The sequence below is a fragment of the Nicotiana tabacum genome, chromosome 6, assembly GCF_000715075.1.
Source record: "Nicotiana tabacum cultivar K326 chromosome 6, ASM71507v2, whole genome shotgun sequence".
Classification (NCBI taxonomy): domain Eukaryota; kingdom Viridiplantae; phylum Streptophyta; class Magnoliopsida; order Solanales; family Solanaceae; genus Nicotiana; species Nicotiana tabacum.
The window spans coordinates 202993533-203005128 of record NC_134085.1 but is presented as its reverse complement, the minus strand read 5'-3'; the positions used below and the strand labels follow the sequence as shown (position 1 = coordinate 203005128).

The 11596-nt window shown below is 36.3% G+C and overlaps 1 protein-coding gene across 1 annotated transcript; it reads right to left on the bottom strand.

Moving 5' to 3' along the window:
• Nucleotides 1-282: 282 nt before the first annotated feature.
• LOC107811993 (putative GPI-anchored protein At4g28100) lies at nt 283-2807 on the bottom strand. Its single transcript, XM_016636998.2, has 2 exons — nt 2053-2807; nt 283-790 (listed from the first exon to the last, which is right to left on the bottom strand). Exons 1-2 carry the CDS (start codon nt 2701-2703, stop codon nt 449-451), a joined length of 993 nt encoding a protein of 330 aa, XP_016492484.2. The 5' UTR covers nt 2704-2807; the 3' UTR covers nt 283-448.
• Between the last annotated feature and the right edge of the window lie 8789 nt (nt 2808-11596).

Genomic DNA, 11596 nt, shown 5'->3' with positions numbered 1-11596 from the left:
TTTGCCGAGTTCTCTCAAGCACCCTAGCCCAAGGTTAGATTTCCATACCTTATTTTAACTTTACTTCTGCAAATATTTACATCTACAAGTACAGTAGTAACTTTACTTATACAAATATATTAACCTATGGAGTCTCTGTGTAGAAAGAAGAAGAATTCGTCTCTTACGATCATTTTCCAACAACTAAACCTTCTCATTAGTTCAATCCTAATCATCGTTATTGCAATAGTGCTTTGGCTAAGCTAGCAAGTTCTGGTATTTCAATTTCACAGTAGCACTATCAAGGAACAGCCACAGCTTCATTCATTTGCTGAACATTCGTTACACAACCACAAAAATTAAATTTTCACTAATCTAAATCAACAAATACAGAGGAATGAATTTACCCTACGTGACATTTGAACAAGGACTACATTTTTTAGTACAAGGATCAAGTGCTGGAGATTAACTAGTATCTGGAGAGCAATGCGATGAAGCTTATGTATACTAAAAGAAAAGGTAGGACATAAGGATAAGTTGATGCTTGAACAGCAACTGCAGAAGATTGATCATTGATCTCTGAGGAGTCGACTGCAAATGGCATGCCATCGCTGTTAAGCGTGCACGACTGAGGGTCCGAACTGCTTTTGCTCAACATTAGAGCCCTCAAAACAGCAGAAACTGTATGAATATAACCTGATCTGTTTTTGTTGAGAAGCCAAGTTAGACCCATCAATTGGCAATCCCTGCTGCGCATTTTCCTAGTCCTATCCTCTGACCTGCTCCTGTTTTCGACTCTGCCCTCACTAAGCTGCATTGTCATTCAATGCATTAGAGAATAAATAATAACCTTCTAATTGTAAATCTAAAACTAGTTAGTACCACTTATATCACATGCTTAGTCATTGACAAACTCATACTTTCACATGATTCCCAAGTACAAAATTCTTTTAGCTAACAAACAGATGGATTCTTGCTGGTAAATTGCAAACAGAGAGCTAGGAGCTTGCTCCAGAGTGCCAAAATCTAAAAGGTCATCAAACAGGGCTAAAAAGATTTACAAAACTAATCATAAAAGTAATATGAGATAAAACTACTCAAAATACAGGAACTACAACTGAGAGTGGACACCCTAATGAGAGGTGATGTCATGAGATGTGAAAATTCCCCTGCTCCACTCCAATAGAGGATCCAGCTAAATATCAGCTCAAGTTGTAATTAAGGAATATTCTGTAATGCTTTTCTAATAAACTAAAAGGTCTTAGGAGGCTCCTAGATTTCCAATGACCCCTTCTAATTCTGAATCCTTTTTTCTTTTTTCTTTTTTCCTTAATAAGAAGGAACTAAGAAAGCAATTTAGAGGAAGAAAACCACACACAAACCGCTAGACATACTAGTATATATTTTTCCCTGCTGTATGAGATCAATGCTTTATTTACACTAGTTTAATTTGACTACCCTATATATACAAACAGGTGGTGATATTTTCTTACTGATATGCATTGATTCTGAGCCCTCTAATATTGTAATTACCTTTGTTCAAGCTTAGTATAGAGTGTAGACACTTCAATGGACGAGCGCACTCAGTTTAAAAGTTGTACCAAAGCTGAATTAAACATGAAACCAATGGCAACTGCTCTTCTTGAAAGCAATATCACTGATATAAGACTATTTTACAGATCAACCTTTCTAGTATATGCAGGTCGCAAGAAAGAGTAATTGGGAAAAAGAGATGATGATTAGTTAAACCAAAAAGAGGTGTTATTTGAACAGACATGGAATATGAATTTTGGTCATAGTTTATAGATGCAATGTGTTATCTTCATCAACTTTGCCGGATATGGAAGTACGCGGTAGCCCTAGCCCGGAGGATATTTGTACCGAACCAAACCCCACGAAGCTCATACTTTCTCTTCTTTCTTTATCTATAGACTATATAATTCACCATTTTCCCGCATGTAAACTTAATTAAAAAAAAGCAAAGTAGATAACTTTCCCAATCTTTCATATTCCTTATCAAATTCTCGACATTTTATATTACTCATTCAGAAGAAGAAGGCGTTATTAACGTACCAGATAAAGACTGTTCAAGCACTTGGAGCAACCAGCAAGACCAGTATAGCCATTACTGCTCAAACAATCTCTTTCCAATTTCTTCACGCTTTTATCACCTACCAATTTCCCTTGTGAATTCACAGAGAATGCTTCTGGGCAGCTAAGCGGATGCAGCCTAATCCCACAGTAACAATAAACTAAATCACAAGTCTCATTTGGCTTCACTAATTCAATGCCTCTGTTTCCCAAAGCCTTTTCAAGTGAGTCTACACACGTCTCCGAGTCATCTGGAAGCACCGGCATATCAACGGACGTCGACTGCGGGAGTTTCGTTACGGCTCTGTGAAGTGCGGTTTCAGAGTAAGCCGAGTAGAGCCACGCGGCTAGAACCGGGCAACAACGGGTCCGGTGTACTTGACCCGAATTACTGCTGGAACCACAGGATGACTTAATGCTGTGGTAGAGTTCATCAGGGAGATCTAAAGGGCAACCGGCGACGTTGGACTGCTCCGGGAAAGCGGGAATTGTGGCCGGAGGTGAAGGAGAAGGTAAGAATGTTTGAGAATGCACCTCAGCCGGGTCGGGTTCGGGTAAAACCGGAAGAGCGGGTAATTTGGGTAGATTGCTCAAGAAAAGTAAAGTAAAGAAGAAGAAAACATGGAAAGACATTGCTTTGAGAGTGAGGGAAAAGAGAAATTGAGTGCTTTGGCAATTTGTAAAGAGAGAGGAGAAAAAAATGGGAGTTGGGTGGCTTTATTGAGAGGCCATTGATTATGGTTTGGTTATTTACTTTTTGCTTTAAGGTGGTGAGAGAATTCTAACGTGGCCTAAGGATAAATGACGTGGATAAAAAATTTAAAAATCAATATTCAAATTTCAGACTAAACAAAAAATTCTCTATTTTTAATTATTTTCTTAAATTCTGATGGATAAAATTATACGATAAAATAATTAAAATACATGCAAATAGATTGAACACTACCATTTTAAGAAAAACAGGATGTGGTGTTAGAATTTCGGCATGGCTTTTTTACAATTATTTTCTTTTCAAATCTGATGAGAATTTTTTTTTTGAGTCGAAGATTTATCAGAAATAATTTATTTACTTCCATGAGATAAGGGCAAAATCTGCATACACACTATCTTTTTTAAATTCCATATTATAGTAATACACCGGATATTATTGTTGTTGTTGTTGTAGATGTGGAGTTGAATCTCAACATGACTTTTTTACAATTGTTTTTTTTTTTCAAATTTGTAATGTTTTGTTGAGCCGAGTGTCCATCAAAGATGACTTGTATTTTTATGAAGTAAGAATAAAATTTGCATACATGGGAATACATGAGTATTATCGTTGTTGATGTAGATGTGGTGTTGAATGAAATCAAAATCAATGGGAGCTAAGGAGGAGGTCCTGTGCTATAAGGCTATGGTGGGGCATGGGGATTGGATAAAGTATGTTTGTTTGAAATACTCTCTTGAGGCTTAGATCTCAGAATAATGATGACGATGTGCCTTATAATTAAAAATAGAGAACTATATCTAATAGTATATATTTGTTTGTTCTAGTTTTGCCATGATTTTCAAATAATTCTTGGACATGCCAAGAATCATATGATTTTCAAATAATTCTTGGACATGCCAAGAATCATCGCATGTTGCCTGTCTTGAATGTGGCAAGATATGCTAAGCCAGTTGCTAGCATTATAATATATCTCTCTCGTTCAAAGATATTAATTTATTAGGGGAAATAGGGTTCACCATCATTTAAAACCAATTTATTTGTATTGATTCACTCTTTATGTTAATGTTTTATGTAGAAAAAAATTGCAACGAAAAGATAATGTTTTGCTCTTCTCCTCACGGATAAATACTAATCCCAAAATGGCTGGAGCAATATATATTTTTTGTTTCTGTTTTTGCTTGGTTTAATATCCTATTACGGAAAGATAGATTTGTTGCAAGAATCTAGAAATGCATAAAAAGGTCAAATGCTAGTTTAATTTTTTGCATTATTGTAGGAGTTAGGACTAAAGCTTACGTGTATACACCAAATTACGTGGCATATTTATGCAAATAAAGCTATTTAATTAAATAAAAATGTGAAATTAACTCGGATTACTCAAGTCTGTGCCATTGAATAATTTTAGTTACTGCATTTTAAGTATTAAAAAGTTACGACCAGCATTTATATATCTCTGAACGTGAAATGTAGCTACTTCCTTCAATCCAAAGTGATGTTTTACACTACAATACCACCCAAGGGTAATTTGTGTGGTTACCAATTTTTCTCTTAAACTGATTATGGAAGGACCTGGTTCTTCTAAGTGTTCCTTAACCAATTATTGCAGAAATAGTAAATGTGGAAACTAAAGAACACAAGTATTTTACGTGGAAAATACCTGGCTCAAAAGGTGAAAAAACCACGACCTACTTCCTAGTAGGATTTTTCCAAACTCTTCACTAAATCACTGAGCTAAAAACTGCATTTACAAAAATACTTTTATAAACCTAGGACTAACTTTAATTCCGTTGTGGCAAACAACCTCTAACTGTTGCGACAACTTCAAGTTAATTCTAACTTGAAAACTGTGAGTACCTATTACAGTTGCCTCTAGATAAAGCTGAAAGGTACAATATGAAAACACCTACTACAATTGAACTAGAATAAAAGACAGACACTTAGAACTGGTTCTTCTATCTGGTTCATGCTTCAGGTTTGCACACTTGAATCACACACGAACTGTTTGCAAAATTGCCTTGCTATTTTGCTCTCAATTCACGTTTTACTTCTGCTTATGTGCGTACCTATAAAATGAGAATATTCTGTCATATATAGAGTTAGTAGATGAAGAAATAATTAGAGTTCTAGTGCTACTCTTCCTTGGTAGAAGAGTTATAATTAATCTCAACTGCTAAATCCTTCCTTATCTTGGATAATGTTCTCTTTGAGTAAGGAGTCCTTCTCCTTATCATTTATGCAATCTTTTCGATCAGGGAATATCCATTATGCCAGAATACGTTTATCCCTTGCATGTGCATCTCACATGCTTGAGTCTGCATGTGTCTATGTCTACCAGTGATGGACTTAGTTCATTTATGAGCTCCTTTGTCATTCTTCAAAACTATCTTTTTTCTTGGGCCAACACAAAGATATGAAACAATAACTAATATTCGTTTAAATGTCTACCACTTTTAAATTTATACATATATTTATCAAAAATTATTTTGTTTGAATAGATTGAGTTGATATTTGAGTTTACATATATTGAAGACGTGTTATATGACATGCAATACTCCGTTAATTTTCTAACTCATTTATAGTCAACCTGATTTTCTTAAATTTGTGTAGCATTTTCAGTGACGGTTGCCACATACCCATAATAACTAAAAGTCATATTTTTTTGTAGTGGCTTGCTGCCACGTGGCGATATTTTATCTCAACCACATTCTTTAATTAATCACCCATAACTCCTTAATTAACTAGGTAATGTCTCGTTATCCAATAATTAACCAATTACCCACATAATTAAGAATTATCTTCACTTACTCAAAATACTGCTCACTTTTTAATATACTTTATATATCATCATACTATTACGGTCATATAGTACCTTGTATGGTACTAGTCTATAAATATCGGGTATTATTGCTCGGACCGTACTTTATCCCAAATCGACAACCTTCAACGAAACTTATTTTCTTTAATTTGTGTATTCTTTATCCTTCATGGCACTTACTTATTGCTTGTTATAAATAGCATAAATACGTTAACCTCAAGATAATCTCATCCCCGAGCTTACGTCGATTAACTTACGACGAAACTTTAATATACGAAAATGTGAGATGTATCATTACTTATTGCCACTGGGGCAACTGCAAATGCATTCATGGATTAATCATCAATAATAAACTACTAATTCAAACTATCAAGGAATTATAAACAGTCAATAAGAGCAAAAGCAACAAACTTCATTGATAGAGAATATGATTCTGCCACAATCCACAAAAAGAAACAAAAATATTTAAAACATGAGCAACAAAAAGAAACATCCCGAATCTGGGTCAATGAAAGGTCTAGGCAAGGGCTAGGAAAGTAAGGCTTGGAAGAACTGGGGGCTTGGGTTTTGGCTTGGAGAAGATGTAGTATGTCTTGAAGAATTCCATCATTCTTCTCCCTTTCCTTTGTGAGCTCAATTCTGAGAGCATCTCTCTCAAATTCTACCTCAGTCAAACGAGTCTTCAACCTTGCTATCTCAGCATCCTTTGCCTTACTCTCCTGCACTGGGGCTTTGACCTTGCTGTTGACAGGTGTCTTTTTAGATGAACCATGTTCATTGGGAATGGCATTGATCTCATAATCACAAGCAAGAAGAGTATTGATTCCAAAATGGTCTTTGCTTGTGGCCATCTCACACTTCTTCAGTGACACCTTACAATGAGCAAGAACAGTAGTGAGAATAAGACCATAAGGAATGGCATAGGCCTTGGAGCCATTGATAACCCGATCTAGATGCTTTATCATAAACCTAGGCCAGTTGATCTGCCGCCCACTTTCCAGACACTCCATCAAAACCAAATCCATGTAGTTGGCAATGTGCCTTCTTTCCTGCCTAGGCAGCATGCATTTGTTGACGAATTCAAACAACACCTTGTGGGGTGGATTCATTTCACTATTATAAATAGCCCTGGGCTCACTTTCTTCTTCATTAACATAGAATTTCCTAGTTATGGCCAGGGCAGTAGGAAGAGAGTCCAGACTTGGCCATTTCTGCCTTGTATAATCATCATAACCTTCAGAAGGTATCCAAGGATTTCACCCAGCTCATTTGCATCAAAGGAAATTGAACCCCTTTCACCAGGCTGGTGACACTGTCATCCTTTACCTCAGCATTAGTCATGAATTCAATCATCTCATTTCTTGCCAGTCTTCCATCTAACTGAAGGACCATGTCCTTCCACCCCTGTACCTCTAGCTTTTCAAGTAGTAGAACCATCCCTTCTTTCTCCAAGTCCTTCAAGAGTTTGTCCTTAAAGAGAGTTCGTTTGCCAAACTTGGCCAGCTTGTCCTTTTTATTATCAGACTCATCCTCCACTTCATCACTCCATTTTAATTCTTCAGTAATTTTCACTTGCTTGGCTTTTACTGCAGACTGGTCCATTTAGCCAAGGTAGAGGATTCAGCAGACTTAGAAACAGATGAAGACTTCTTTGAGGAAGTCTTGGCTTTCTTGGACTTAGGGGTCTGAACCTCCACCTCAACAGTTACCTATTCACCTTGATGGACCGGGTCCATCTCATCCACTTCAACAGACTCAACAGGCTCAACCACTTTTTCTTTCCCCTTTTTAACTATTTTGTTCTTTTCTCCGCTAAAGCTCTCTACAACTCCTCATCACTTTGCTTTAACTTGCTCCTTTTAGTTCTTCCTATTGGGAGAGGAATTTTAGAAGTTTCAGAAAGAGCTGCCTTCCTTTTCTTGTTTGATCTAGATGTGCCAGGGGTCGTTGATTTAGGGGTTCTTGTCTTTTTGGGTTTGTAACTGTCACCTATCTTTTTCAATTGATCAGCCAGTGTTTCCTCAATAGATGAACCAGGTTCATCTGCTTGATTTCCAAGATTCACTAGCCCTTCAGCGGCTTCTCCCAATCCACTTCCCCATGCGTTCTTGCTAATTTCTTCCACCTTTTCTGGCTCAACTCCATAGATAGCCATTTTAACAGTTTCAGAGGTGGGTGAAGAATCAGCCACTTCTTTCTCTTTTCCCCTCTCATCACCCCGTACTCACTCACTCTCCTTTTCTTTTTCTATTTTATTTTTTCTTTATCTCCTTTTTGTCTTAAGCATTTTCACATCCACCACAGACCCAACCAATATAAATCTAATTTCTAAATCTTCGACCAAATCAGAGATGACCTCAGTAGAAGGGTTTTGCACAGATGTTACCTGCTCAGAATTGGAAGACCTAGTTCCTTCCCCCTTAGTTGTAGACTTGAAAGAGTCGTTAAAATTTTAGGGTTCTTGGGCTTGACTAGCCTGTAACTATGCGTTTAATTTCTTTGAAAGCACACCTGTAGCCACAGTTTTTCGAGCAAGCATTTTTACTCGCCTTCTCCTATGTAGAGGGGAAGTGCTAGGTTGAGGAGTAGTGGAAGAAGAGGAAGGGGTAGGTGGAGGAGGTGTACTAGGATTATCTTGAGGGTTAGTCATTATTCTTGATTCTGTAAGGGAGGGGATGACTTGATTTAATTTTGAAGGTGAAGAGAAAAGAGAAAGGTTTGACGGTTATCAGAAATCATGAGTGAGTAACAGGGATGATGATGAGGAATTTAAAGAAGGAGGGCAATTAATACACAACAACAGCTTTTAGCAGTCAAATAGAAGTTTAATCATCCTAAAATTTCAGTTTGAATAGTCGGTTAGGCTTCCTAGAATCTAGGTATTTTAACACGGTGAGGATTCTTGTTGAAAATAGAACTAGTTCAAACTTAATTGGATAGGCTTTTGAAGATTTTGGACTTGGGTAAGACTCTACTCGTGATTTAAATATTAATATTTCAAAGTATGGAGAGTGTAGAAAACATACCTCGTTATTCAGATGAACCAGGTTCTTCACTGATAATCCTTTTGATCATATCTCAATTTGCCAAAATAGAGAAAATTTTATTAGAGACGAGTGAATCATATTAACACATTGCACAGGAGTATACTTTTTACAGTATGATACTGAGCAAAAAATAATCTAGTTATTTAGACAAGTTCCAGATTTTATAACCAATTTTTTTTTCATTTTTCAATTGTGCATTGGTTCCATTAGGTGATCTTAATCATCCATAATTCTAACATGTTCCTTTCAAAGTGCTCTCTACTCGGTGCTTTTGTAAAGATGTTAGCAATCTGCTTAACGGTAGTACAAAACTCTACAGTAATCAAGCCTTTCTCATAGTTGTCACTCAAAAAATGGTGCCTAACATCTATGTACTTAGTTCTATTATGATGAACCGGGTTCTTTGTCATACTAATGGCACTAGTCTTATCACAAAAAATAGGGATGCAACCAACATTAATTCAAAATCCATCAATTACTGTTTGATACACAGCAATTAAGCACAACATGAAGCAACAACAACACACTCAGCATCAGTAGTAGATAAGACCACTGAATTTTACTTTTTAGTAGTCTATGACACAAGACATGAACTAAGAAAGTATGTCATACATGAGGTGTTCTTCCTATCTATAAGGAAACCTGCATAATCAGCGTCAGCATATCCCACTAGGTTAAAATTACTACCTTTTGGATACCAAAGGCAAAGGTCAGTGGTGCCTTTCAAGTATCTCAATATTCTCTTGGCAGCAGTCAAGTGGTATTCCTTTGGATTTGCTTGAAATCGAGCACAAAGACCTACACTGAAAATAATATTAGGTCTGCTAGCAGTAAGATACAAAAGTGAACCAATCATCCCCCTGTATACCCAATTTTTTATATATATTTTTATATGCAAAATACTTTCAAAATAGAATGTATATGCATATATATAAGTATGTCCAAGTGTTTTAGTATTTTTTCTAATTTTTAAAAAGATTTTTATTGCCCTATTTTAACAGTACAAAAACCAATAATTGTTCCTTGAATTATTATTTTGGTGATTAACTTATTTTATTCTCACATTTATACCAAAATAGAGCTAATGTAATTTTTGCACATTTTTATAAATTTATTTGGTATTTTTAAAGCTAAATTGCACTTAATTACAATATAAGCCTATTTTAAGATTTAATTGTGTTTATAATTACAAAATTGATTCCAGTATTTTTAATTTAATATTTGTACATTATTAGTTAATTTTGTACCTTTAATTTGTTTCCAGAAATCACTTTACTATTTTTTATAAAATAAAAAGGAAAAAAGTGGCTATTTAAAATTTAGCCCTAACTATTTCGATTCTAGCCAAATCAGCCTCCCCAGTTAACCCAATTTCAAACCCCAAATGGATAGACACAGTTTCAATTTAACCCGCCCCTAACCCGTTTATTTTACCCGCCCGTCCTTCCCTTTTGATTCAGGCCGTTGATCATTTTGATCAACAACCATAATTCACCTTTCTATCCTATTACCCCTATGTGTTTGTAAGTCGAGACTTAGGGCATGGAAACAAGAATTGTTGTCTATGAACTGAGTTTTGAATCCTTGAGGTCTTAACCTCTAAGTAGGCTGGAGGGTGTGCCAGTATGTCTCATTGTTGGGTATGCCCCTTTGCCTGCTCTTCCTGCAAATTCCCCACTCCCATATACCCCTATGTGCACTGTTTTAAGTTACTTCCTTCTCCTTTCCCCCTCTCAGAATTCTGCACTTGCACTCACTCTTAGCTTCTAAGTTCTGCCCCCTCATGTGAGCCTTGCCTTGGGACCTTGAGTTCCCTCTGAACTTGGATACTTGAGGGCTCGCCCTTCCACATTTCACTATGACTTAATCCTGCAACGCACTTAGATGTGAGCACTGCCCGGAGTCCATATGAGGCTCTTAGGGAACTCTGACACATCCAAATGAGAGAAAGGCTTTAGGTCTTGATCTTGGGAGTTGGCTTACTTCATACTTCATACAATAAGTTTGAATCAGGCTCTCCTTGGTTGTAATTTTCAATTTTCTGATGTATTTTCTCTGTTTTATTTTTGGATTGTATTAAACTTTTGGGGTGATTAGTTAAAAGGGAGGGGTAACCATTCATGAAAGGGGTAGATGTCCTGCTCATAGGGTTTTCTACACTTCTGCATTTATACAGATACCCTGCCTATAGTTTCTGCACATCTGCATTCATGTAGATGTCCTACTCATAGGGTTTTCTGCACTTCTGCATTTATACAGATACCCTGCCTATAGTTTCTGCATTTCTGCATTCATGTAGATGTCCTGCTCATAGGGTTTTCTGCACTTCTGCATTTATATAGATACCCTGCCTATAGTTTCTGCACTTCTGCATTCATGTAGATATCCTGCTCACAGAAATTTTTGATTTCTGCATTCACATAGATAACTTGCCTACAGGCTTATTAATTCTGCATTCATATAGACAACTTGTCTATAGGAATTTCTACATTCATGAAGATAGCATGTCTTTATGAATTTCTGCATTCATGTAGATAACTTGACTATAAGAACTTATGCATTCCCATTTAGATACCATGACTATAATAATCTATGCATTTGTATATAGATACCATGTCTATAGGATGCACATGCATGTAGATAATATGCCTATAAGTCCTTTCTAATTCTTGCATACTCGCCTCTTATTGGGCAAACGTGTTATAGGTTTTAACAACCAGTGAAATTAGACATCGCGTTCATAATAATATGCAACACCTAGATAACGTGTTTTAAGTTAATAAACACATAGAAAGCATGCCTATAGGGGTTCTAATAAATCTGAATCGCTTCACTCGCTTGTAAGTTTAAACTGTCAGTAATGCATTATCGATTGTAGAACTTGTATTATTTTGTTAAAACTGGTAACCTATCTGTAATTCGTTTACCTCTTCATTTCTAAAATCAGTAGATAGC

What these genes read in the sequence shown, in the direction of transcription:
- LOC107811993 (XM_016636998.2), bottom strand. Translation starts at nt 2,703, where the DNA reads ATGTCTTTCCATGTTTTCTTCTTCTTTACTTTACTTTTCTTGAGCAAT. An exon ending in GCTTGAACAGTCTTTATCTG is followed by an intron (nt 791 to 2,052) that starts GTACGTTAATAA and finishes ATGACAATGCAG; the next exon opens with CTTAGTGAGGGCAGAGTCGA.